This window comes from Eschrichtius robustus, chromosome 3, assembly GCF_028021215.1.
Source record: "Eschrichtius robustus isolate mEscRob2 chromosome 3, mEscRob2.pri, whole genome shotgun sequence".
NCBI classification, from domain to species: Eukaryota; Metazoa; Chordata; class Mammalia; order Artiodactyla; family Eschrichtiidae; genus Eschrichtius; species Eschrichtius robustus.
The window spans coordinates 35181975-35209964 of NC_090826.1; the positions used below are offsets into that span (position 1 = coordinate 35181975).

General features: G+C 44.9%; 2 protein-coding genes across 3 annotated transcripts; both read left to right on the forward strand.

Annotated features, from left to right (window-relative positions):
- Positions 1-48: 48 nt before the first annotated feature.
- C3H1orf50 (chromosome 3 C1orf50 homolog) lies at positions 49-11583 on the forward strand. Of its 2 annotated transcripts, none has more exons than XM_068539673.1 (5): positions 49-163; positions 283-398; positions 5431-5517; positions 6030-6161; positions 6536-11583. In XM_068539673.1, exons 1-5 carry the CDS (start codon positions 85-87, stop codon positions 6734-6736), a joined length of 615 nt encoding a protein of 204 aa, XP_068395774.1. In that variant the 5' UTR covers positions 49-84; the 3' UTR covers positions 6737-11583. The 2 variants fall into 2 exon arrangements, with proteins under 2 accessions (XP_068395774.1, XP_068395775.1); XM_068539674.1 differs by having other exon boundaries at positions 49-154.
- A 3123-nt stretch (positions 11584-14706) lies between these two features.
- On the forward strand, positions 14707-27714 carry TMEM269 (transmembrane protein 269). Its single transcript, XM_068537914.1, has 6 exons — positions 14707-14772; positions 19281-19419; positions 23095-23192; positions 23863-24006; positions 24651-24851; positions 27159-27714. The coding sequence occupies exons 2-6, from the start codon at positions 19328-19330 to the stop codon at positions 27293-27295; spliced, it is 672 nt and encodes a 223-aa protein (XP_068394015.1). The 5' UTR covers positions 14707-14772; positions 19281-19327; the 3' UTR covers positions 27296-27714.
- The last annotated feature ends 276 nt before the right edge of the window (positions 27715-27990 follow it).

Here is a 27990-nt window from a genome sequence, read left to right on the forward strand (position 1 = left end):
AGACGGAAGCTCCGCCCATGGGCCTTTTTGCGCAGGCTCCGTAGCCTCGCGCCGCCCGGGAAGTAGGGAGAGGAAGGTGCTGTCATGGAAGACGGTGCAACGCCCGGGACGACCCAGGGAGTCATAGAAAACCAAGGAGTTCTGTCGGCGGCAGGTTGGGGAGGTAGGCGGGGCGGGAGTCAGATGGGGAAAAGAAGCCCTCCTGGAGTAGCTAGTCTGCCGGGCTCCGCGGGAGGCCGAGGGCGGGTGCTCACGGCCTGTGTTCCTGGGTGTGTGTCGCAGGAGCCCTGGTGGAGCTCACCCCGACCCCCGGCGGCCTGGCCCTGGTGAGCCCCTACCACACCCACCGGGTCGGAGACCCCTTAGACCTCGTGGCGCTCGCAGAGCAGGTGCAGAAGGTGAGGAGGCGCGGCTGGGGAAGTAAATGACCAGCTTCGTGCACGTTTGGTCCTCCAAGCCACTTAGTGTGCGGTAGCATTTGTTCTCGTCTCCATTTTACACGCGGGGAAAACTGATGGTCATGGCGAGTCGGTGGCCTGACTCCAACTGATCTTCTGAGACCAAAGACTCCTTCAGCTGCAAATTGAGTGCCCATAATCTCCCTTCGTGGGAAGGTTTGCACAGTACTTTCAATATTCATGATTTCATTTGGGCCTTAGGACAGCCCTGTCAGGTAGGCAGTACAGTTATTCTTCCTATTTGACACGTGAAGGGAAGTTTCCAGGGACCTTTCAAGATCACTCACTCTAACGCAGTTCTGCAGGGATGCATAGCCCGCTTACTTTAAACTGCTTCCCTAAGATCTTTACTTCTGACCTGAGGGCTTGTAGAGCTTAATATCTTTTAGAAGGGGAGGGACTCTAAGTTTTGCCCTCTGTCTTCATTCACTGGACACAGTATTCCCAAGCCCAGTGCTTAGACATTGATTGCCAAAAGAAGTAAAATAAGGAGGAAATATGACGTAACAGAAATAGCACTGGGAGTTTGGACACATGCATTTTAATCTCAGTTTTGATATTAACTTGCATTGTGACTTGAGATAAATTACTTTTTTCTGGACCTCAGCTTCTTTATCTGTAAAGTGCAGGGTGTCGGACTTCCCTGGTAGCGCAGTGGTTAAGAATCCGCCTGCCAATGCAGGGGACACGGGTTCAAGCCCTGGTCCGGGAAGATCCCACATGCCACGGAGCAACTAAGCCCGTGTGCCACAACTACTGAAGCCCACTTTCCTAGAGCCCATGCTCCGCAACAAGAGAAGCCACCGCTCACAGCAACTAGAGAAAGCCCGCGTGCACCAACGAAGACCCAACGCAGCCAAAAATAATAATAATAATAATAAATAAATAAATTTATTAAAAAAAAAAAAAAGTGCAGGGTGTGAACTAGGAGAGTTCCTAGATCTAAATTTCTTGAAAAACCAGATTTCATCTAATCTTTCTTACCAAGACGTCCAGTTGTAGAACCCTCTTTGATATGTACAGGTACAGGGCCTTGCTACTTTAAAGCTTATGCTATCCCCCTCATCCTTGTATACACGATCACATTTGGCCTTGGTTATGGTCAAAGGCCTTCGTTTTGCTCAAAAAATTTAATAATTAATGTGCTCAAATTCCCTTACATGTACATCTCTCTACTTCAGTTTTGTTTTTTTTAACTAAGAAATTTTCAAATGCTTAGGAAAGCTCCTTTGATTCAAATCGTGTGCTTTCTCTTTTCTAGAGAGGTGGGAAGCAAGGTATAACTTTTATGGATTAGGAGAACATTATGTGTCTGTCTAATCAGATCACCTATTGGGAGGGAGGCTCCCAAAGTCAGATCTTAGGCAAAACATTTTCAGTGGGTTACTGAGTGACCATTATGTGTATTACAATGGCCTGAAACAAAGAAAGAAGGAACACAGTTTTTGTCCTTTAGCCTATAATCAATCTAGTGAAATACAGAGGATGCATTATTGTGCTGCTTCCATTTTTCCAGTATTAGTCTTCGAGAAGCTGAAGAAAAAACACTCTGGAGATAAAGAGAATCAAGCATATTTCAATCTGTGTACTGAAATGTACTTTCTAGCAGGACTGACTTCTTAACATGCCATTTAGGCATTCGTGTGTGAAAGCTCGGGAACCCTGGTTTTAAGGCATGAAATTTGGGATCAGACTGATCTGTGTTGAAATCTTTAACTGCCATTTATTAGCTATGAAACCTTGGACAGGTTGCTTCACCTCTCGTAGTCTAATTCCTAAAATGAGAAAGTGAAGTTGGAGTTCATCATCTCCAACTTCATAAGGTGTTACGAGAATTAAATGAGACAATATGCAAAGGGCCTCAGAGTGATTAGGGCCAGAGTTTGTGCTTATCATTATCGGTACTCTTTCTCTCATTTCTGTTTTAATTAGGCTTATTTGTGCACAAATGACAGATTTGTTGCCCCCTTAAGAGAAAGGAGATTTATTGTAAGGCCACTCCTAACCCAGAACTATCCTAGCTCTAGGAACCACCTATTCTCTCCTTGGCCATAAGGTGCCTCATTGTCCTTGGAACAAAATGCAAATTCTTGTGTCAAGGGCCATAAAGCCTTACATGATCTGGTCCCTGCACTCTTTTTTACATCTCCCCTCACTGACTACTCTTAAGCTGCGCTGGCCTTAGACATGCCTGGAAGCTGCTTCTCTGGTTTTTTGCATGGCTGGCCCTTTCCTTTCCTTCAGACCCAAGTCAAATGTCACATCCTCAGTAAGGCCTTCATATCTGTAGAAGGCTATACCCCACCCCATCCAAATGACAGTATTATTAAATTGAATTTGAATGCCTCTAGACTACACATGCATTCTAATTCCTGCAGTCCTCACCACTCCCTGTTATTAAACCAGTTGCTTCATTCATTTGTTATCTTTGATCTGCCTCTAGCACGTAATTATTTCCTTCATAATAGTGCATCATTGTTCCAAGTACATACAACACTAATTATCTCTCTTTTTGGCATCTGTATCACTCCCCAGGGCGGTGCTATGCAATATGGTAGCCACTAGCTTCATATGGCTGTTGAGCCTTGGAATGTGTGGTTAGTGCAGCTGAGAAACTGAGTTTTAAATTTTAATGTAAATTTGTTACCGAGCCCAAGCTTGCTCTGCTCACTGCACAACAATTCAATAAATCGGGAGACGAGGTGTTGAGGCAAGGAATAGTGACGTTATTCGGAAAGCTGGGCATCCGAGAAGCTGGCAGACTAATGTCCTATAGTGCCATCTTATCGGGGTCTGGATGCCAGTTTCGTTTATAGAACAGAGAGAGGGAAGAGGTGAGGAAGTAAAGAGGCCATAAGTCTTACAAAATATCTCCTGGCTTGGCTAGTTTTGGGGAGGGGATATGTTAATTTCTTCTTTTTTGCAGCCATTCACAGGTGGGCAGGGTCAGAATGTCTCCTTGTGAGCTGAACAAAAGCACTTTAGTTTAACATTCAGGCAGAGGGGCAGTGTTCCTGAGGCAGGCCATTATGTATGCTTATGCTATAGACAGCATCCTTTTAGTGATTATAGTAATAAAAGCAATGAAAAGCAAAGGTTAAAGTAAAAGAAACAGATTCAACATGGAGTCAGATTCTGTTCTTCCCTGTAACAATATTAATTAATTTAAATTTTAAAACCTGGTAATTGATTCAATTACTGGAAACTTTTAAGTATATTTGGAACAATTTGAGTATGTGAATCAACTCTTTCAACTGTAAATTTTATGAAGTCTCAATACAGATCAAGTTTTTCCAATGAAAATTTAGCATCCAAATTGATAGGTGCTGTGAATATAAAATATACACTTAATATGAAATGTAAAATATCTCAACAATTTTTATATTGATTACATGTTGAAATGATAATTTTTTTTGATATATTAAGTTAAATAAAATATTAGATTTTTTTTTTTTTTTCTTTTTTGGCTGCGCCATGCAACTTGCAGAATCTTAGTTCCCTGACCAGAGATTGAACCTGGTCCACTGCAGTGAAAGCGCCGAGTGCAAACCACTGGACTGCTGGGGAATTCTGTATATTATTAGAATTAATTTTACTTATTTATTTTTACTTTTAACATGGCTACTAGAAAATTTTAAATTACATATGTGACTTGTTTCATATTCTAAAGGATAGTTGCATTAGACTGTAATCTTAACGAAGGCAGGGACCTCTTTCTCATGTTTGCCAATGTGTCCAATGCCTAGCATGGTGTCTGACACACAGTAGTTGCTAAGTGTGTATTCGTGGAACAGATAGAGGCTTGACTCAGCTTACTCAGTTGTTTCTATTCACTCATAACATGGCTTATACCTGACCTTTACCTTAAGCTTCCACAACTAACCAGCAAATTCTCTTAATATTTCTTAGTTCAAATTTAACCTCTTACTTTCTTTTCCTTAACTTAATTGTATACCACTAGAAGTTAATCAGTTTTGGGGGGAATTCCCTGGTGGTCCAGTGGTCAGAACTCCGCGCTTTCACTCTCAGGGCGTGGGTTCAGTCCCTGGTCAGGGAACTGAGATCCCGCAAGCTGTGCAGTGTGGCCAAAAAAAAAAAAAAAAATTAGCTTTTTGTGAAAAGTAATCTGGAAGTTTGTGATGGATTTCTGATGTCTGAGTGTTAGTCCTTCCCATTACATGAATTGGTCACACCTGTCTCTCCTAGTTTTGAAAGTTATTTATTTTAAGCAATTTCCAGTGCCTTCAGTTGAATTTCCTAGCACATGGCAGACAGTCCTCTGTGTATATTATAATCGTTTCAGGTCTACATCATAGTGCAATCTTTTAAAAATACATTTTAAGTAACAATTAGGAATGCAAATATAAGTTAAAATATAATTAAGTGTGATGTAAATAATTCAACTGAGGTAATGGTCAGATTAACAGATACTTTCTATATATAGTTAGGTTCCTATATAGCAGGTGATAAGAGGCATATACCACAAGTGTCTTTGGATTTTCATTGTAAAACCCATCCCTGATTTCAGAAATGTTTAAATGTGAGAAAAAAAAATGGAGACCTGAGGAATAAGTGGGGTCAGTCAGGCAAAAGAGCAAGAAGGAAACATATTGGGTGGAGGAGAGGGCATATTCCATATTATTTGGAAGCAAGAGAGAGCAGGGCATGTTGGAAGACTGAAAAATTTGAGTGTGACTAGAATCTAGAGTGAACAAGGTAGACGCTTTGGGAAATAGAAAAGGAGCACTTATTTCTGTGGTGTGGGTCGTGTCAGCATTGGCTTTTTGTAAGCAGTACTGTTTGAGCTGGGCCTTGGGATGAGTAGGCGTTCATGGGGGAATGGTGAGAATGGGAAGAGTATTTTAGGCATAAGCAAAGATGTTGACATAACTTTACATTGGGATCTAAATAAGAACATCGTAGAAGTCTTATCCTTTTTTTGACCCACAGTTCAGTTTTTTTCTCACCTTAGGCTAATGAATTTGTCAGAGCAAATGCCACCAACAAGCTGACAGTCATAGCTGAGCAAATCGAACATTTGCAAGAACAAGCCAGGAAGGTAAGTAGTGGCTTTTAGGTAAGCGTTCATTTTCTTTACTTAGTTCATAGGATTGACTGAACTTGCTTATAATCATTGTAACTTACTTGTTCAGTACCTCCTAGAAATATAGAAGTGTTGAGTAAAATAGAATAAGCCCAAGAGGTTAAGTATAAGTGTTTTCACTGGGAGAAAGCTCAGTGAGATAAAGCATTTTGAGGGGAAACTATGTTTTCAGTTATAAAAGAAATGTACTGACCACAGAAAAATTGGAAAGAAATGTAAAAACCATTCAAAAGCCAGTAACACTCAACGTTTTGAAATACAGTTTTCCTAAAGGCATTTTTACAGCACAGTAGCGTAACATCGTGTAATTTTTCTCTTCAGTATCGTCTGGATCTCAGTCATGATTCACTGCTGTGGTGGAGCAAGACCCTAGGCATTGAACGGCTTCCAGATTTTGAGTGGGATAGTCACTGAGTATGAGTGCCTGTTACCTAATACCTAATTGGTTATATCTCTGTGGTTCTTAGGTATTGGAGGATGCTCGCAGAGATGCTGACTTGCACCATGTAGCTTGTAATATAGTGAAAAAACCTGGCAACATTTACTACCTTTATAAACGGGAGAGTGGTCAGCGGTATTTTTCCATTATTTCTCCAAAGGTAAGAACATTTAATTTTTGCACAAAAATCTACTCTTGTCTTTGAGAAATTCGTGGGTGTGTGTTTGTGTGTGTGTGTGTGGTGTGTGTGGTGTGTGAGAAAATGTAGGCATAGGGGTTGGGAAGTGGTTTTCTAGAAAACTGGAGGTGGCATGAGCCCAGACATGACTCTGAAAAATACGCATGTGCTTAAATTATTTCACAGTCATTATCTCTGTTAAGGGAGGTATCTGATGTGTAATGTAATGGTTTCCAAGATGATTCTGACTGGTCTGGAGTGAAAAGCTAAAAAAGAAAATTGTGGTAGAATTAGGACGTGAGCTCAGTTTCTTTATCTCCTGCCCTGATCAGAACTGACTCGTTTGCCTTCTCTAGGAATGGGGGACAGGTTGTCCACATGACTTCCTTGGTGCCTACAAGCTACAGCATGACTTGTCCTGGACTCCGTATGAGGACGCTGAGAAGCAGGATGCTAAAATCAGCATCGTGAACAAGTTGCTAAGCCAGCCAGTGGCTCTGCCTTCAAGCACTGAACCCAGCTTCCAGGGCTTCACTTCCACTGAGAGTGGACTCTGACAAAGGCTGTCATGGCTAGGACCTGTCACCTCCTTGTTGCCCCAATCTCTGCCCTGATGGGAGGTGGCACGAGAGTCGAGGGCATGTAGGTAAATCATGAACTTCTTTGAAGGTGGTCCTGTGTGAATGTAAACGCTGTCGTTATTACTTTTAGTTGGGATGGTAAAGAATCACATCAGTCTCTTTTGGGATCCTCTCCAGGTCACAGATACTCAACTAGTCAGTTTCAGAGTACTGGCCAGTGTACTTTCCTTCTCCTTTATCTCCATCTGTTCTCCCATAAGTCAGAGCATTAGAGAAAGAAGGGTTTCTTCTTCCCTCGAAAAGATTGGCAAGTCATTTTCCAGAGAGGACTGTTGTTAGTCTCTTAGTAACTAGAAGTGTTTGAGATTGGGGTTGTGGCTGTTTAACAGGTGGTGCAACTCCAGCTTCAGATTCGTCTGGGAAGCAGAATGTTGGGTACTGGCGGATGATGAACAGCTTGGCTTGGCTAGCGAGCGAGTGTGTGGTTCTGGTATTTCTGCACGATTGATAAGGTTTGGCTTGTCCCATTCTGCTCTTTCTGCTGAGCTAGGATGACTGGAGAATTTGAGGCAGCAGCAATGGCCAGGTTTTGGAACAGTCAGCCTCTAAACTCATAGAATTTTAGACTTGGAAGAGATTTTGCAGGCTGCCACTAACAATGTTATGAATCCACTCTCTAGCCCCACTGAGCAGGAGATCCAGAGTTCCGCCATCTGCAGCAGGAAGAATCCATTAAGTGGCAACTTTAGAATATTGTGGAAAAGAGAATAGGACAGTGGGTAAGAAACAAGAAAAACAGCCAACCTGTTGATTATGAGTTAACTCAGATTAAAATTCATTTTGACCTGAATTATTCAGGAACTTAACAGAAGCTTTTGGCTGAGTTACTCTATGCTGATTCTGACTGAGCTCTTGTGGGACTCTACCTCACTTCCTGTTTGTTCAGTGGAATTAGCTAAATTGATAGCATATCCAGCATTGCTGTACTTCCTTCCGTGCCATATAATCTATTACAACATGCTGTAAAAGGAGTGAGAGATCTGTACTTGAAATCAAATTGTCCAAGTTCCTTTCTGGGGATGAATGTCCTTTGTGTTGATCTGCTTGGTAATGCCACAATCTCATCCTGGTGTTAATGGCCTTTCCTTATAAGCTTCGCTCCTTGTGAGCTGTAAATGGTCCACAAAGGCCTAGCAGAGGTTGGGACTAGATTCTGTCAAGGTCGCACAGATGATACGTGGTCACTCAGTTCACAGGAGGATGCTCTGTGGAGGCAGCCGCGAAAGCCTCTGGCTGGGAGGCTGCAGGATATGGGACACACACACACACTAGTGGCATAGTAGTTGATTCTTACTACAGAAAGTTTCCCAGATTTTCAGAAGGTTTTGACTTGCGTGATAATGACATTTTGAGTACGTGCTTTGTTATCCATTACTGCATTAGTTACCACAAACTTAGTGGCTTTAAACAACACACATTTATTATTTCAGAGTTTCTATGGATCAGGAGTTCAGGCACACTGAACTGGGTCCTCTGCTTCAGGGTTTCTTTTCTCACAAGGCTGCAGTTGAATTACTGGCCAGGCCTGTGTCCTCATCTGAAGGCTCAGCTGAAGAAGGATCTGTTCCAAGCTCACTTAAATTTTTGGCAGAATTTCAGTTCCTCAAGGGTTTGTAGGACTGTGGAGCTCTGTTTACTAATGAACTGTTAGCCAGAGGCTGCCCTTAGTTCTTTGCTACATGAGTCTTACCAACATGGCAACTGTCTTCATCAAAGCCAACAAGGATGAGAGTCTGCTAGCAGGATGGAAGTTATGGCAGTGACATCTCATACCTTGGCTGTGCTCTGTTAATTAGAAATAAGTCACTAGGCCAGCCCACACTCAAGGGAGGTAATTACCTAAGGGTATGAATACCAGAAGGTGGAAATCCTTGAATCTTAGAATCTGTATGCCGCAGTGCTCAGTTGAGAGGGAGAAGGAAGGCTGTGGGTAGAAGAGGCAGTATTACAAAGTGGTTAGGCTTGGTGGCTTTGGAGTCACAGATCTGGATGCGACTCTCAGCTCTGACAAAATAACCTCCCCCTAGTGTCCCTGCTTCCTCCTCTGGTCCCTTCTTCAGTCCATTCTGTATTCAGTCATCAGCTTGATCTTTTTTTTTTTTTTTTTTAAATGTGGACCATTTTTTTAAAGTCTTTATTGAATTTGTTACAATATTGCTTCTGTTTTTATGTTTTGGTTTTTTGGCCACAAGGCATGTGGGATTTTAGTTCCCCAACCAGGGATCAAACCCACACCCGCTGCATTGGAAGGCAAAGTTTTAACCACTGGACCGCCAGGGAAATCCCGAGCTTGATCTTTTGAAAATGCAAATCCACCTCACCCTTGACATCTATCCTAACCACTGGAACAGAGAGCAGTGTGATTCAGGAGCAAACTTTCCTCCGTTCAATAAGGTGTGCTCCTGGCACTGACCACCAGGTGGTGTCATTGCAATTTCCTGGTTGTCTTGAAAATGCAAACCGACCTCACTTTAAAAAATTTTTTTACTCTGTTACAAAGGATATTGCATTTTTAATTTTTGTGAATACTGCTACAGATCCACCTCACCCTTGACATTTCCTAACCACTGGAGCGGAAAAGAACAGTGATTCAAGAGCAAACTTTCTTTTGTTCAATAAGGTGTGCTCCCTACACTAACCACCAGGTAGTGCCATTGTGCTTTCCTGATGAAGCCAGTTACCAAGCTTAGAGAAAGTGGCAATGTGAAGTGATTTTGGAGGTAGCATCTCCTAGGGGTACTAGGACCCAGTGATTATAAACAGTAACCATTTTTCATTCATCCATCCATCTATCCATCCATAAGTGAGTAATACTTAATTACTGAGTATTAAGTGCCTTCCAGGTTCCAGATTCTGGAGAATGACACAGGTGAGTAAGACAGGTCCCTATTTCCAGGAAGCTCACGGTCTAGTGGGGGAGAAAGCAAGTCAGCCATTACAACATGGTATAAGAAGGACTGTGATAGAGGTGCACATGGAATATCATGGAGCAGCGGGGAGGGCTGCTTAACTCAGCGTGGAGAATTTGAGAAGACTTTTTGGAAGAGCTGACACCTGCTTGGGTGTTGAAAAAGAAACAAGAGTTAGAGCTTGTTTGGAGGCTCCAACTGTCGTCTCTGTAGGAAGGTTGTCTTTGGGGGTTAGGGTAGGGTTTATTTTTGGTTGGAGTTTATTTGTGAATGAACAAAGGGATATCCACTTAACAAGCCATATCAACCAGAGTAATCCTGCCAGTCAGGAAGGGTGGAGTGAGATAGGTCCCAGCCAGAACACTCTTACTTCTAACAGCTAGGAGATAGGTAGATGAGGAATAGGATGAAAAGCAATTCTAGACAAAAAGTAGCACGTGAGGGGCACTGACAAGAAGCAATATGACATTTGGGGAATTGCAGCTGAAAGTGAAGAATATTGGCCAGGTGGGTATGAGAGGAGAGCTAATTGAAGGGTTAGGGGTAGGGAGTTGGTAAAATTGGCCTTTTTAGAAAGCTCATCTTGGCAGTGGAGGATGAGTTGGGGAGAAGCCACTGGGAGCCTCCAACCCAGTCCAGGCAAGAGATGTTGGAGGTCTGAACAAAGATGGTGATGGACTGAGAGGTGTTGTATTTCATCAACTGTAAACGTACTTTTCTTCCCCCACGTTTTAATCTCTCAGACCTAGATGCTTCTAGATGTCAGTAGTATGTCATCGTTTAATAATGGTTTGTCTTAACAGTGGGTGGCATCTTAGGCTTGATGAAGTATGGCATTTTGAAAGTACAATAGATCACCATCTTGTTAACTAATACGATGTGGCAGAATGAGTGGAAGGAAAGAATCTTAGATAATGCTTGAATTTCTGGCTTGAGAGTGTGGATGGTGGGAATCCACTCAACAAAATGTGGAAGAGGAAGACATCCCTGCTATTTTCCAAAATAATTAGCAATCTGTATTTGCCTCAGTAATCCACCATGCTGGCCCTGCCTGGTTCACTGGGTGTAACAGCTGACACTACCTCCTTTTCTCCACATTAGCATTCCAGAAGGAGGGAAAGAAGGCTTGCTTGTGTCCTTACCTTCTCAAGTTATCAGTCAGTCCACAAGTATTGAGAGTATTGGTGGTGTAGACACAAAGATGATAAATACTGTTTAGTGAGCTTTTATTCTGCCAAGCATAGCCACTGTTTGATTTAATCTTTATATAATCCACCATCTATGAGGTATTATACAGTATTCCTATTTTACAGAGCTGGGACGTCTCAGAGATTAAGCAGCTGGCCCATGGTTACACAGATAAAAGGTGGCAGAGGTCAGGCTCAGACATTCCTATTTGATTAAAGTCTGACCATAGCTATAACCATAACCTGTTTTGGCCGATTAGGACAGTCCTAGAATATCTCTACATAGAGGTGTGAAGAAGTTAAAATACAAAAGTGACAGAGTAACATGTGCATATGGGATACTATAGGAGTAGTTCACTTGAGTATTTAGTGATGAGCATGCAGACGATGTATATCAAGGTCCAGAGAAGATAAGTAACTTACCTAAGGTCACACAACTTAAAAACAATTGAGCCCACATCTCTGGCACTAAAGCCCATGTGCAAACCCCCCACATACAAGAGAAGGTTCATTCCCTAAAGGAGCCAGAGCTTGGGAGGAAGGAGCTACCAAGTGCCTGGAGTAATTAGACTTCTGTGGTCCAAGGAGCATTTGATTCAGCGGACTACTTCCTACTCGAAAGCTTTGTTCTTCATTTTGATTTGGAATATTACCATCTTCTGCTTCACTGACTGCATCTTTTCTGTCTCCTGACACTTATAGTTTGGACTGCTCTGGGGCCAAGTCTTTGGCCCTCTTTTCTTTCTCTACTAGGTGATCTGATCATTTCCCATGGCTTTAAATGCCACCCGTATGCTCTTGACTCACATGTGTGTCTCCAGTCCTGATCCCTCCCTGAGTTTTATGCAGACTTCATTTATCCAACAGCTTCACTTGATGTCATTACAAACCTAACGTGTCCAAAATGGAAGTCTTGAGTTATACCCCAAACCTGTTTTGTTACCAGTCCCTCTGTTTCCATCAGCACCTGTGTCACACTGCTGTTAAGGCCAGAAACCCAAGTCATCCTGATTCTGTTTGTTCTTCCCACACCAATCAGCAAGTCTTCTCAGCTCTGTCTTCAAAATACATCCCACATCTGACTGCTGCTCACCACCTCCACCCCTCCCCCCTTAGTCCAGACCACCAACATCTCTAGCCTGGATGAATGCAGTAGCCTCCTAACTTGCCTCCCTGCCTCCATTCTCACCCTCCTTCATTCTGTTTCCACAGAGACTGTAGTCATCCTTTTAAAAATGTGAGGTTATAATACCTCTGTAAAAAATGACCCCCAAGTTTCTCATTACACTTAGAATAAAGTCTAGACTTGCCAAGGTTCTATGTGATGTACCATTCTCAGTACTCACCGTGTTCCCACTGACTGTGCTCAGCTCATCAGCACATCAAGCCTGTTCCTGCTCCAGCGTCTTTACATTTGTAGCTCCATCTGCCTGGAACATTTCCCCCAAGGTCTTTTCATGGTTTGTGTCTTCTCAACATTTAGGTCCCTGCTCAAATATCACTTCACTCATTACCCTATCAGAAGTACCAACTCCTCTCACATCAAAATACTTCTGACCCTGTTTTGATTTCCATGACACTTGTTGTGACTAGACATTATTTGTTGCTTTTGCCCCATACTTGAGTGTAAGTTCTCTGAGGGCAGAAACAGTGTCTGTCTTGTTTATTGCTATATCCCTAGCACCTAAAATAGTGCCTGGCACATAAGTACTCTAATGATGGATGGATGGACATCTGCAGCTCTGTACTTATACCCTGCAGGGCGTCTTAAGTCAATGCAGCTAAGAGAAATAGAATGTGAGCCACATGTGTGATTTAAAATTTTTTAGCAGCTACCTTAAAAAATAAGGAAAAACAGGTGAAATTAACGTTAATAATTTACTCTAACCCAGTATATAAGAATATTAACATTTTAACAAATAATACTAAAAATTAGTTATTTTACTTTTTTTTTTAAAACTCAGTATTCAAACTCTGGTAAATGTACAGCTGCCTCAATTCAGACTAGCCACGTTTCATGAACTCAAGAGCCACACGTGGCTAGTGGCTATCATGTTAGTACAAGTGTAGACAGTCACCCTACTGTTCTTGTTCTGTACTTCTGTGAGATCCAGAATGGGAGGAAGCTAGAAACTTCTGGTGGTTGGGGAGGGGGGTGTTTCTTAGCTCTCCCTGCTTCGTCTCCCTCTTCTGAAGGAAGCCTTGGGGATGTCCAGGCTAACAGAGGCATGATCATGTCCTTAGAATGATGATGATGATGATGACTGAGCTTCTGCGCTGTGCTGAGCATTTCATGTAAGCTCATTTAATTCTCACGGCAATCCCATTTTACACATTTGGTTGCGGAAACCAAAGTAACTTGTTCAAATTTACACATCTGCCAAGTGTTAGAGCTGGAATGTAAATCTGGCTAAAAGTTAAAGCCGGTGTTATAATCATTATGTGACCGTTTTTATTTTGCCACTTTAATGGTCCATGTAGCCTGGACAAATGAAGAGAAATACAAATGATAGAAAGGAGCTGACCTGACTCTTGGGCTTGGACTCCCAGCACAGCTGAAGTTGCCTCCATCCTGATTCTCCCTTTTAGTTTCTCAAACACCTTAGGTATGACTTCAGTGTCAAACTGTGTTCAGGTCTCAGATCCACTAATTAATAACGGTGTAACCTTCAGTAAAATCGAGTAATGCCCATTTCCTCTTCTGGAGAACGGGAATGCTAATACTAACATCAGGGGCATTTGAGAAAATCCAGTAAGATGACTATAACGTCTGTAAAGCGTTTAGCACAGTGCCGGGTGGCCAGTAGCCACTCAGGACAGGCTAGGTCCTATACTTCTCTTCCCCCTCCAGGCTGCAAGGTGAGGCGAAGAGTCACTTGACCTCCTAGCTCCACCCCTTCTCTTCGCATATTCTGTGGGGCCCTGGAAGCTATTGCTGCTGGAACTTAGCAACTGGGTAGGTCAGAGAAAGTGGGGCAGGTATTAGAACTGGTGCTTGGGATCCCCCAGTACTAACACGTTTCTCTGTGGCACATATTCATCCAGTTGCGGAACCTAAACACCTCAGAGAGGCTCTTACCTCCTCCCTCTCACTCCTCTCCCACACTCTTGACATTCCATCTCACAGTGGCTCCTGGTCCGACTACTCATTCCTTTCTGCTGCTGTCCAACAGTATGTCTTTGCTCCATCCCCCGTCAGCTCATGCAGTGTTACACAGCCTTCCTACACGCTGGCTGCCAGGATAATCTTTCTAAACCAACCTGACCATGTCACTTCCCTACTTAAAATTTCCTATTTTCAGGACTGAGTGTCAACTACTCAGCTTGTCATTGATCCAACAAGTATGGGGGATGGGGGATGTACTTTATGCCTAAGCGTTCTTATGGGCATAAAGATACAGCAGTGCACCAAGCACAGCAAAAGCCCTGCCCACACGGAGGGGGGCTTACAGTCTAGGGGTCCTTCACAGTCTGAACCCCAGCATCCCTTTATAGCCTTATCTCCCCGCAACTCCCTTCCAGCCCACCTCCCACACGCCGGGCACTCTGGTCTCTTCGCCTGCCAAGCTTGTCCACGCTCCCCATGTTAGACTAGTCCCCTCCTCTCAGATACCTCCATTCCCCCTGCCGCGCCGCTGCAAGACCTAGGGCTCCCCGGCAAACTGAGGACCCTCTTCCTGCCAACTAAGGCCGCGTGGCCCCACCCCTGCCTCTCGGGGATTGTGAGCTAACAGCCGGGGTGTGAGAGGCTTGGGACGGCGCGGCTCCCCCTCTCCTGGGCTGGCCCCTCTCCACCGCCCAGGAAGCGGGGAAGGAGTGCGGGCGCCCACCCCACCTAAGAATGTCTGGTCCCCAGGTAAGCAGCCGCAGCGTCGCACGCGCCTCCCCCAGGGTGCTGTCGGCGACCACGGCCCTGGGGGGAAGGAGCTGTCCCGAAGCGCGGGCGCCCTGCCCCGGCTCCGTCTCTTCCATCTTTTCGCCTGGGCGTCGTCGCCGTCGCTGTCGTCCAGGACCGACGCGGTACAGCGGGCAGGGGAGGGGTGAGGAGGGGAGCGCCGGTGTCTCCAGCTCGGACAGACCGGCGTCGGCAGGAGGCCCGCTCCCTGTTGGGCTGTTGGCCTCTAGGGTGGCGGGATGGAGTTGGGGCGGCCAGGGTGGGGCGGGGCGTTTCTAACCGGAGGGGCTGTGCGCGTGGCTCACCGCCCACAGCCCGCGGGGGAGCGCAGCCTGGGGCCTTCTCGCTCCAACGCTGCGCGGGTTTCCAGGCAAAGCACCGACTTCGCCACGCCTTGCCTCTCCTGAGGAATCGCCGAGTCCCACGCAACTCTCCCCTCTTCTTCCGCTAGCAGCCCCAGCGTCGGACATTTCTGCTTGCTCACTTCGTACTCCTCACTCACCAGTCTCATGGCTGGTTTCCTTTTCTTCAGCCTCTCCCCTCGAGACCACCCTCCATCCCCAACCCACATCTGATCAAGACACCCCCTTACTAAATAAACATCACCGCCCGTCCACAGCGGCAAGGCAAGGTCACAGCAGCTATCACAACTGTGGCCTCCCTGCCGGCTTTGCCTCCCGGCAGCCCTGTCTCCCTGGGACCCAGCCTCCCCATTGGGCTTCCGCCCTTGCAATTTCCTTTGCCAGGAAGCACCCCGCTTTGTTTATGCCCAGAGACCCTCCGTAAATATCACATTGGCCAAGCCCTCCCCTGCCCCCACCCCAGACTTAGTCTTCCCTGGACACCCTCAGCAACCGGACAACTCCTTGTCCAACAAGAGTTGCCACACTGCCGTCACCGTCCCTACACACATCTGCCTCCCCTACCAGACTCCCAGCCACCTGAGGGTGCCCAGAACACACAGGCCTGGCGCACAGCAGGCATGGGCAAATCAAGATCATAAACGTTGGGTAGAAGCTGGGTGTGCTGAGGGGCTGGATTGTTCACTTGAGAAGGCTTCTCACAGGACAAACTAGACAGGCTTTGAGTGATTCCGTGCAGGGAGAGGATCTCGGGCAAGCACCAGAGTGCTCTATTAATGTAACAATATCATTGAACAACTTCTGTTGTCAGGCCTCATGCCGGGCACAGGCGACCTCGATCGGCACTCAAGTTCCTTCCCCTGTAGTAGAGAAGGAAGACCACGTAGGCGGTGCCAATACAGAGTGCCAAGTGTCACACGGCGAGCACAAGGAGATGTGGCAGTGCAGAGGAGGAGCACCTCAAGACTTGAGGGGGTGTCAGGCTTCCCAAAGAGGCCCACCACCCAACCCATGACCAGAGGGGGGCAGAGAAGGGGTCAAGGGGCAATGGAGAGAGGAGGCTGAGAGTCGAGCAGGGCTTCATCACGAAGGGCTTGCATACCACATGAAGGAGCTGGACTCCATCCTGAGGGTGTTGGGGAGCCACTGATGGCTTCCGAGGAGCCGGGGAGTGACGTGAGCCAGTCTTGCAGGCCACTGCTGGGCAAGGCCTCAGCTCCGACCCCCTCCTCTGAGACGCCTCCTCTGAGCCCCCTGACAGGTGGGGCCCCTCTTCTGTGCTCCCTCAGCAGCCTTGTCACCTCTTCTCTTCTGTGCAGGGTTGAATGCCTCTGCCAGACTGAGCTTTTTGAGAGACGAGACTAGGTCTTAATCTTCTCTGTCCCAAGACCAAATGTTTGCTGAATGAATGGATTTTTCCTTTTTTCTCTAAATTTCAACAGCTCTTACTCTCAGCTCCACATCCTTCCATACCTGGGGCCTGTGCTGCAAATGGCTTTTTTTTTTTTTTTTTTTTTTTTTATGGCTGTGTTGGGTCTTCGTTTCTGTGCGAGGGCTTTCTCTAGTTGCGGCGAGCGGAGGCCACTCTTCATGGCGGTGCGCGGGCTTCTCACTATCACGGCCTCTCTTGTTGCGGAGCACAGGCTCCAGACACGCAGGCTCAGTAATTGTGGCTCACGGGCCCAGTTGCTCCGCAGCATGTGGGATCTTCCCAGACCAGGGCTCGAACCCGTGTCCCCTGCATTGGCAGGCAGATTCTCAACCACTGCGCCACCAGGGAAGCCCCCTGCAAATGGCTTTTAATTGGGAAAGAGGAGGCCCAGTTCCAATCCCGGCTCCACAATTTGCTGGAACAAGTTGTTTCACTGTTCTGAAACCTCAGTTTCCCCATTGTTAAGATGAGTTACCACCATGAACTGTCTATAAGTCTCCACAGGCATGCATGAGTCTTGTTTTCCTGAACAGACTGTAAATTCCATGGTCCAGGCAGGGACCAAGGGCTTTCCCCAGCACCTTGTTCAGTCTGAGCCTACAACGAATACTACAATCAGTCCTGTTGGTTGGTAGACAGCAGAGTACACAGGAAAGAACCCTTACGGTGAAGTTGGAAGTCTTGTTCTGCCATTTCCAGTGTGACCTTGAACAAGGTTCTTCCCCACTTTGAGTCTTCTTTGCCTTACCTGGCAGACCTCACAGGGCCATTGGAAACCATAGAGGTGAAAGTGCTTTGTGAATGAAAGAGATAATATAGTAGACAATTAATTGCACATTAATTTAAAAAAAAAAACGTGTAGTAGTATAGATGAGGTGTGTCTCGTACTTGGTGGACATACCCCAGGTATCTGCTGATTGCCTCTGAGACGCTGGGATGCTGCTCTTCCAGGTGCAGACTAGGCTGGAACAGAGGTGCTTGGTCTTGCTCGGGTCAGCCCTGAGACTCAAGACAGACCAGGAGGGAAGGGTTGATAGGGAGGGAGCAGGCATCCAATCCTTTGCCCGCCTCCCATCCCAGATTTCTCGGACTAGCATTGCTTCCTGTCTTAGGTTTTGAGGGGACCTGGCATGACAAGGTCTCAGGAGTCCCAGTGGCTTTGGCATTGTAGCTACTGATACCCCTTGGTGAATGAAGCTGGCCTACGGGAGCAGTTAGCTCCACCGTGCTGCCTGATAAACTCCCAGCCCCAAATTCCAAGTCCGGCCCCCTCTCAACCTCTGACATACTGGTGGCAGTATTTATGGGAAAGGACCATGATTTGTCTTAGCTCTTGCCCAGACCAGAAGGGCCTGGGGCTGTACAGAGGGGCTGTATGGAGGCAGAGTCTCAGCTTCCTCACCTCGAAAATGAGTGGGGATTAAATGAGAAAACACCTTGGAACTTGTACATTTTACTCACGTGCAGGATTGCTATTTGTGGGTAGTGTGTTTACAACCAGTGGGGCCTCCCTGTTTCAGAGAGCGCTGGGGCTCTTTCTCCAAAAGAAAGTTTCACACACAGTTTATGTGTAAGGAGTGCACATGTTTGGTCTTAGAGTGAAAACGGACACAGAGGGACTGTGAAAATGGCCAGGGCCAGCTGATTCCCTGCTGCTGAGACAGGCTGAGGGGAGGGAGGAGGCCCGGGCAGGGAGGCCGTAGCTGCCCAGCCAGACTGGCCATCTGGGCTCCCTCAGTGCCCGCTACCCCACAGACCTCCTCCTGCTGAGATTATGCCCCCGTAAGAAGCACCAGATTTAGAATCAAACAGGAGGGATTGATTCTACTCACCTAATGTGTGACTTTGAGCAAATACCTCCGTTTCTCAGGACCTCAGTTCCCTCATTCATGAAACGGGGAGAATTATAGCACCATCTCCTAAGGTTGTCAGGATCAGAAGAGAGAACATGGTGAAAGTGCCATGTGAACTATTTAGTGCTGTCCATATGCATCTTCTGTTGCTCATCTCTTCCCCTGTCGACGCTTGGGGCACCTCAGCCACAGCCCTGTCCTTCCGAGGGAGTGAGCGTGGCCTCCGGGACAAAGGAGCCTGAGTCTGCAGTGGGCCCTTTGTGCTTCCTTCCCGTGAGGTAGCCTCTCTCCCCCTTGGCCACTCCTGGGGGTGAGGGGGTTACCCCTTCCCAGTGTTTTTGTTCCTGTGGGGCTCACTCCAAAGTATTAAAAGTAGCTTTATAATTAAAAAAAGAAAAAAAAAAGTAGGGCTCATTTATGATAAAGGTCTCTATGACAAGGGCTCATCTGTCAGATTGGGGAAGGGCGCATACCCCTTGGACCCTGGGCCATGGGAGTGCCGGGAGGGTCAGCGTATGGGCTACAGGGAGGTCTGTGCTGTAGGGCAAGGGGTGTAGTCAGAGAGGGGTGGAAGCTATGGTCGTGCTGGTTCACTCACTTTGCTATTGAACTTTCCCAGGCGCTCATCTTCAGCACCTTTGTCTTACCTCCTGGGTCTCCTCCATCTACCTGCCGTCTCCCTGATTCCAGCCAGTGAAACCATGTTGGGAGAGCACAGCTCTGGGATGAGGTCTAGGGGAACAGGAGCTACTGGGTCCCTGGGAGCCTCTTTTGGGACTCTTTGACCTTGACAACTCCTTGTCCCTCTCCCCTGGGCCCCAGGTCAGCACACCAGTTTCTTCCTGACCAAAGAGCAGAGCCACGCCCAGATGAATGAATTTTCCTGGAAGGATGTTGCCAGTGCCTTGTCCCTGGCCAACATGATCCTGGGGCTCTTCTCCATCTTCTGCAGCTTCTGCAAGTAGGTCTGGGGCCCAGCAAGCTCTTAGCCAAGAGCTGGAGCCAATGGCATGAGGGAAGGAGTGGGGAGTCTAGAGAGCCAGGCTCCGAGGCATACAGATCAACGGGGGGCAGGAGAAAGTGCAGTAGGTTGGGAGTCAAGGGGTCAAGATCCTAGCCTCAGTTCTACCACCAGACTGATATGCGACCTTAGCTAGGTCATATCCTGAGCCTCAGTTTCTCCATCTTTAAAACAAGCAGTTCACACTATGATCTCTATAGTTCCTTCCAGCTATGGCAATCTAGAATGGTTTCTATGAGAAAATCAAGAGATTTTGAGATTTCTGTTCTGGTAGCCTTTGCACAATCCTTGGGTAGGCAGGCTACCATTAAATTTTTTTGATTCTTAAATTAGAGCATATGATCTGGCAGAATATTTGAAATTAGCACTGTTCTGGAAACTCTGAGACATGTATATGGGCCCCCAGAAAAGTTGTAGGCAAATTATGTTTCTGTAAATTGAATCATATTTCAATGGCTTTGGGAAATCAGCTCTTTAAAAAGATAAGTCCTTTATAATGCAAATAATATCCTCCTAATCTGTTTGATTCTTTATAACCATGAGCAAGTGACTTCTCTGGATCTGTTTCTCAACCATAAAATAAGAGGATTTTACCTGATGATGTTTAAGTTCCCTTCCAGTTTGAAAATTGTATGATTCTCTAAGTCTGGGTTTTTGGGGTCTCATAAAGTGGGGGTATACCTGCAGCAGAAAATCGCTGTCTTCTTAGTTCAACCTAATCTTCTGGGAGTGTAGTTTTTATGCCATGATGGTGGGCCCAATTCCCTTTAGACACATAGGTATGGGTCTAAACAAAGGAAATACTAAGGTTGTTTGGGGACAGCTGAAGTCTGGGGTCAGGCTCTCTGTTTGCTTCTGCTGGGCCACCCAAGCATTGCAGTCAGGGTGTCGACTTGCGTATGGCTTCCTAGGGCAGTTTGGTCTGAGATTGTGGTAGCTGATTTCAGAGGAGTCTGGGAGCATATGCTGGAAAGAAACATAGAATCCTTGAATGTAGGGTCTGAAAGACATCATTCAGAGCATCAAAATACATGAGACAAAAACTGATATAACTACAAGCAGAAACTGATGACTCTATTATCATAGCTGGATATTTCTATACCCCTTTATCAGTAATTGATAGATCCAGCAGGCAGAAAATCAGTAAGGATATAGTTGAATTGAACAGCACCGTCAATCCACTGGATCCAACTGATATTTATAGAATACTTCATCCAACAATAGCAGAATACACATTCTTCTCAAGCTCACCAAGATAGACCACATTCTGGTCTGTAAGACATACCTTAACAAATTAAAAAAAATAGAAATGATACGAAGTATGCTCTCAGGCCATATGGAGTTAAACTAGAAATTAATAACAGAAAGATAACTAGAAAATTCCGAAATACATGAAGGTTAAACAACTTCTAAATAATACATAGATAAAAAAAAGGAGTCTCAAGAGAAATTAAAAAAAAATATTTTGAACTAAAAGAAAGTGAAAATACAACTTACCATAATTTGTGAGATGCAGTGAATGCAGTACTTAAAGGGAAATTCATATCATTGAATGCATATATTAGAAAAGAAATCTGCTCTGTAAAAGACCATGTCAAGAGAACTAGAAGACAAGCCACAGACTGGGAGAAAATATTTGCAAAAGTACATCCGATAAAGAACTACAGTCCAAAATATACAAAGCTTAACACTCATCAATAAGAAAACAACCCAACTAAAAAAAGGGCCAAAGACCTTAACAGACACCTCACAAAAGAAGATATCCAGATGGCATTTAAACATATGAAGAGATACTCCACATCATATATCATCAAGGAAATGCAAATTAAATGACAATGAGATACCACTATACACCTATTAGAAGGACCAGAATCCAGAACACTGATAGCAACAAATGCTGCTGAGCATGTGGAGCAACAAGAACTCTCATTCATTGCTGGTGGGAATGCACAATGGTACAGCCACTTTGGAAGACAGTTTGGTGGTTTCCTACAAAACTAAACATACTCTTACCATATAATCCAGCAATCACACTCCTTGGTATTTATCCAAATGAATCGAAAACTACGTTCAAAACCTGTACTTGGATGTTTATGATGTTTTATTCATAGTAGCCAAATCTTGGAAGCAACAAAGATGTCCTTCAGTAGATGAATGGATAAATAAATTGTGGTACATCCAGACAATGGAATATCATTCAGTGTTAAAAAGAAATGAGCTATCAAGCCCTAAGAAGACATGGAGGAACATTAAATGCATATTATTAAGTGAAAGAAGACAATCCAAAAAGGCTACATATTCTATGACTCCAACTATATGACATTGTGGAAAAGAAAATATGGAGAAAATATGTGTCCAAAAATATGGAGACAATAAAAAGATCAGTAGTTTCCAGAGGGGTTGAGGAGGACATAAATAGGTAGAGCACAGAGGATTGTTAGGACAGTGAAAATGCTCTATATGATATTATAATGATGGATATATATCATTATACTTTTGTCCAAAACCATAGAACGTATAAAACCAAGAGTGAGCCCTAAGGTAAACTATGGACTTTGAGTGACTACAGTGTGTCAGTGTAGGTTCATCCTTGGTATGTACCAAGGCCAGAATGCACCATTCTGGTGAGTGATGTTGATAATGGGAGGGGCTATGCATATGTGGGGCTAAGGGGTATATGGGAATCTCTGTATTCCTCTCAATTTTGTTGTAAACCGAAAACTTCCCTAAAAAAAATAAAGTCTTAGAAAAAATGGAAAAGAAGGAAGATCTAAAATCAGTTATGTAAGCTTCCACCTTAGGAAGCTAGAAAAAGAAGAGCAAATTAAATCTGCGGTAAGCAGAAGGAAAGAAATAATAAAAATTAGAGCAGAAATCAATGAAATTGAAAACAAGAAATCAATTTTTAAAAAATCAATGAAACCAAAACCTGGTTCTTTGAAAAGATCAATAAAATGGATAAACCTCTAGCCAGGCTAACCAAAAAAAAGACAAGACACAAATTACCAGTGTCGGAAATGAAAGTGGAGGAATCATTACATGGACATTAAAAGCATAGTAAAGGAATATTGTGAACAGCTCTATGCCCACAAACTTGATAGCCTAGATGAAACAGACCAACTCCTTAGAAGATACAAGCTACCAAAACTCAAACTAGGAGAAACAGATAATCTAAATAGGCCTATAGCTATTAAATAAATCATTTGATACAAACCCCTCATTTTATAGATGGAGGAACAGAGACCTATAGGAAGGAGGAGTGGTTTATCTGAGATGGTCGTAGAGGTTGGACCAAGGCCTAGGACCCCCCTTGCCACTGAATGTGCCTAGAATTTAGAATTGAAAGGGACCTTAGTGATTACCGAGGGGGTTGAGGGCACCCCTTTAAGACTGTGGGTTGAGAATGAGAGTATGGAAGGGATGTAGATATGTGTGAGGGTGTGTGTGTGTGTGTGTGTGTGTAAAGCAGCACATATCAGAAAGGATGTGAGTGTGGGGAACACGTACGGGTGTGTGTATGTGTGCTAGCGTAGGAAGCGTACAGGGGGAGGGGGGTGGAGTCCAGTGGAGACTATGAAAGAGCTGCCCTTTGGGGCCTGCTGGCCTGCTTTTTAGGAAGTCCCCATGTGCCTCCTGGATGCTTTTGGTCAGCTTTCTATTAGACATGGCTATCGGGGCAATGACCAGACACCTCAACATCTGCTCCACATCGGGTGAGTCCAGGCCTCAGACTCATAATCCCTGACCCCAGGAACACCCATTCGGGTCAGCTCCTCCATCCCCTGAAATACAGCAGGCTTCCTTCAGTCGCCACTCCTGTTCACATCCCTCTGAGTGTAGCAGAAGCAGCCCTTGAACAGGAGTTTGTGAGCCCCACAGTCTAGATCTAGCTCCTCTGCTGGTCCGCTTATTGATCGCTGGCTGTCTTTGTCCTGGCCTTCAGTGGGCTTATCCGTCCCGTCTCCCTCTTCAGGGTGGATCTGGGAGTGGGAGTGGTGGTTGTGGTCATGGGGGAGTGGGGAAATGAAAAATTACCCCAAGCAGATCTGCTGGTTTAAAATATGACAAGATATTTCCATGCAAGATTTTGCTTGAAAAAACGGGTTCCACAGCTTATCAATTTGTTCCCAATTGTGGTCCAACCCTTGCATGTTAAAGGATGGGAAAACTAAGACCTAGACAGGGAAAGACTTGTCTAAAGCCATGTGGTCAGTTTGAGGCAGAGCCAGAAGGAGATCCCTGGGGAGCAGCTGTTGCCCTCTGGCCCCTCAGGGAACTGACAAACAGGATCCTGCTTTTCCTCACTCCAGCTACCCCACTAGAGGGGACTAAGGTGTAAGACATATGAGTGTAAGTTCTTCTAACCTTGGCCTTCTGGAGCAGGAGCCAAGCTGAATGACTTTGCTGTCTTCACCACCTTTGGCCTGGCCTCAGCCCTGCTTCTAGGCATGGATGGGCCTCTGAACGGGTTCCTGGCCATCATCTATGTGTTGGCTATTTCAGTCCACCTCTGTTTTTATTCAACTGGTGAGTGGAAGCCAGCCTTATGGCTGAGGGTAGGGAACCATGGAGGGGAGGAGCTGTTGGATGCTGGAAGCGTGAGGTGCAGTAATTGACTCCTTTCCTTCCTTTTATGGAGGCCCCCTTCCTTCCTTCTCCCCTGCTCTAGGCCCACTGGAGACTGCAGGCTGCATTGGCAGAGACCTGTTCTAGGGGGCGGGAACCCTTGGTTCTTGAACCAGCTGTGCCTTTTTCTTGTAGTGTGACCTTTGGATGGAGCACATGAATTCACAGACTCTAGAACTAGAGGTCATACTCCAGTTTCCCATAACAGATGGAGAAACTGAACTCTGGTGAGGGTAATTACCTTGCCTAAGGTCACAACGCAAGGGATTGCAGATGCAGACAGAAAGATCTCAAAGGACCCTTCTACAGAGGCTTCCTAGGGGCCAAGGCATAGGCCTGGTCCTAGCTGCCTGCTTTACCTTGAGGATCCAATGCAAAACCCACACATCATCTCTAAATAACTAAGTGCTTTATGGCTGGCCACTGCCCTGGGATTAGGGGATTTGGAATGTGGGGCAGGGAAGACCCAGAGAGAGAAGGGCTTCCTCTGGTCGGTGCTTTAGAGCAGTGGGAAGCAGCAAACCCCATCTTTTCTTTCCCTGCAGGCATTCCCTTCACATACAAGGGCCTACCCTGCCCCTATGCTTCCTGTGTTTTGGCCTCCACCTCCCTCCTGACCAAAGGCAACACATTCATTCTCTCTTGCATGGCCTCACTCATGATACTATTCATGATGGACCAGAGCTACTACCCACATGACGAAATCCTGGAGTCTGAGAACTGGAAAAAAATGGTCTATCTGGGAGGTGAGTGAAAATACTGTTCTTAAACGTCACTAGTGATCATTTATTATCACTGCTGCTCATTGCCACCCTGTACCTCGCCCCCCACATTCCCTCTCTGTTTCACCCTGCTTTACTTTTCTCCATAGAATTTATCATCACCTGATGTGTATTTACTTGTTTGTTGTCTATACACACTAAACCTGCCCCCCCCCATAGAAGACTCTTTTTTATTGGTGCTATAATTCCTAGTACCTAGGATTGTGCCAATCACATAGTAGATGCTCAATAAATATTTGTTGGATATCACTAAGTTCAATAGAAATTTAGGGAACACTGACCATATGTCAGGTACTAGGAATCAAATCGGTAAACCAGACAAATCCTTCCTGCCTCAGGATTTACAGTCCGATAGGGGAGACAGACACCAAACAAATCATGGCAGAAATAACTAAAAATATATAGTTTTGATGTGTTGTGAAACTATAGGGTGCCCTCAGAGGGCATCAGAGGGTGACCTAATTTAGACTGGAATGCCTTAAGGATGGGAAAGGATCCTTAAGGAGGTAACATTTAAACGAAACCTAGGTGAAAGTGGTCAAAAGGTAAAAACTCCAGTTACAGGATAAGTTCTGGGCATGTAATGTACAGCATGGTGGCTACAGTTAACAATACTGTATTGTCTTTTTGAAAGTTGCTAGGAGAGTAGATCTTAAAAGTTCTCATCACAAGGAAAAAATATATAACTATGTGAGGTGATGGATATTAAGTAAATTTATTATGGTTATCATGTTGCAATATATACAAGTATCAAATCGTTGTTGTTACACCTTGGACTAATGACAATGCTGTATGTCAATGATATCTCAATAAAGCTGGAAAAAAATTTTAAATACATGAAAACTGCAAGATGATTGGCCAAGTGGTGGGAAGGATGGTTCAGAAAAGGAAACAATTTTTGAATGCTCTGAGGCAAGAACAGCTGGATGCATTAGTGCACCAGTGTGGCTGGACTTGCTGAGGGAGGGCTTGTGACAGACTGAGGCCAGCGAAGTAAGCAGACTGGGCAGGACTGGGGATTGGATCCTGTAGGCAAATGAGAAGCCTTTGAAGGGATTTCTGAGCCACAGTTTTAAACGATCACTTGGCCTGTAATGAAGAGAATAGATTGTAGGAGACTAAGAATGGAAGTAGGAAAACCAGCTTTTTGTCAGATGAGAGGTGATGGTTGCGGTGGAGATGAAGAGATTTGGCATAAATGTCAAAGTGACATAGTTAATTCATGTGAACTGCATTTCCATCAAAGTATTACCACAGTCAGGTTGGTAGGGATTTTGGTTGACATTTGTAATTGAGTTTGATACGGTAACACAGGGACAAAGTTGGTTTGGTCAACTTTGAAGCATGCAAAGCTAAACTCACCTGTCATCTAAACTGGCCCTGTGTGGGGCTAGCTTCTGCTATTAAATCTCACATTGTTACTTGTTCTCCAGACTTCTGCAACAAAGTTAAAGGGGAAGAATAACATCTCACATTTGTAGTACTTCCATAAATTTCTTTCACACATTACCCATTCAATCTCATTATGACAGAGGGTGAGAGGCATTATTATTCCTCTCTTAAGGTAATAAACAGGCTTTAAAAAGTTAGGTGACTTGCCCAAGGTAACACAGCTGATAAGTGGCAAAGTATGGACTTTTCTAAATCCAGGTCTTGGGACTCCAAATCCCATGTTCATTCTACTACATCACAGCGGTATCCATTATAGGATCACTCATGCATTTCCATTCCAGAGGAGGCAGGACAACCAACAAATCTGTATTCTGGGGGGTAATAACTAACTGTCCTAGGCAGTCAGAATATTAAAAGTGTCAGTGTAGGGAATTGTTTACTATTCAAGTTTCCAGGCCCACCTTGCAAGCAGGCCTTTCTAAGGATAGCAGTCTCAGGCCTGCTATGTTAACTCTTTTCTGCATGCGTATAATATTTTATTGACCCTTATCTCATGTTAAACTTGAAACAATTAGGAATATATTTTTTTCTTTTTTTTTTTTTCTAACAAGAGATCTGGGCAACTCAAATTTATTCTTGGCTAAGACTGACTTCTGATCTGAATTTGACAAAATGGAGCCTGAGATTGCATTAGATTGTAATTGTCTAGTTACACAGGGACAAACTCTGCAAAGGCAGGGATCATGTGTCATTGGTTTTAGTGTCTTAGGCTCTGTGAGTAAAAACTGAAGGCTGGAAAGATGGGAATGGGAAGTAGAGGGTGGAAAATACACATAAGACAGCTTCATAAAAATTGAGTGTTTGCCTTTTTTCTTCCAGGTGTCATCCTGGTGTTTTTGTCTCCACTGTCGCTAACTGCTTTTTACTGCCTGATGTGGTCACTCTCCTACATCTTCTTTCCGGATGCTCTGTGGGGCAAGGCAGCGTGTCTTAACCTGCAGCACCGAAGATATTAAACAGCCTTACCCACTCCCGCTGGCCTCTGTGGGGTTTCTGCCAGCATGTTGGGCCAAGCCTCGCCTTACCCTTACTAAATGTTTCCTTGTCCCTATGTTGTGCATGTGCTAGATACATGTTGCCTTGAACCAGAGCAACCCACAGTAGGGCCAGTGGCCTATACGTCTTCCTCTTTACTCAGGGTTCTGAATCTCTTGGGGACAAGAGTTGTTTATGTCATACAGAACAGAATTTTTTTCCAAGCTAAATTTGGGCTGGGCTTGAGTTCCATCCCTGTTACCAGCTGGGTGAACTTGTTCACTAAGGTTAGTCCCTTGGAAATGAGTGAAACCCTTCAGAGTTGGTATAGCCTCCACCTTGGTCCTGCCTGAATGTAATTACTCCAGTGGTGAGGTGGGGCTTACTAATGCGTTTCTTAAATTTACAGACTCTGGCTCTGTAGAGCAGAGCTGATAGCAGGACAATCACGTTGCCCAATTTGTGTGTAGGATTTTGTAACTTAAAATTCCATATTTCCACAATCAAAGCTTCTGACTTTTGCTTTGTTTAGAGATTAGACACATTGGCATCTTGAGGGCATCGTCTGGTCTCCGGGATCTCATTATGTGTTCTTTTCCTAAGCTCTAAAATACTAAACTCTAGATATTCAAAGGGCATTTCATATTCTAAAATCCAAATTGAATAGAAATAAAAT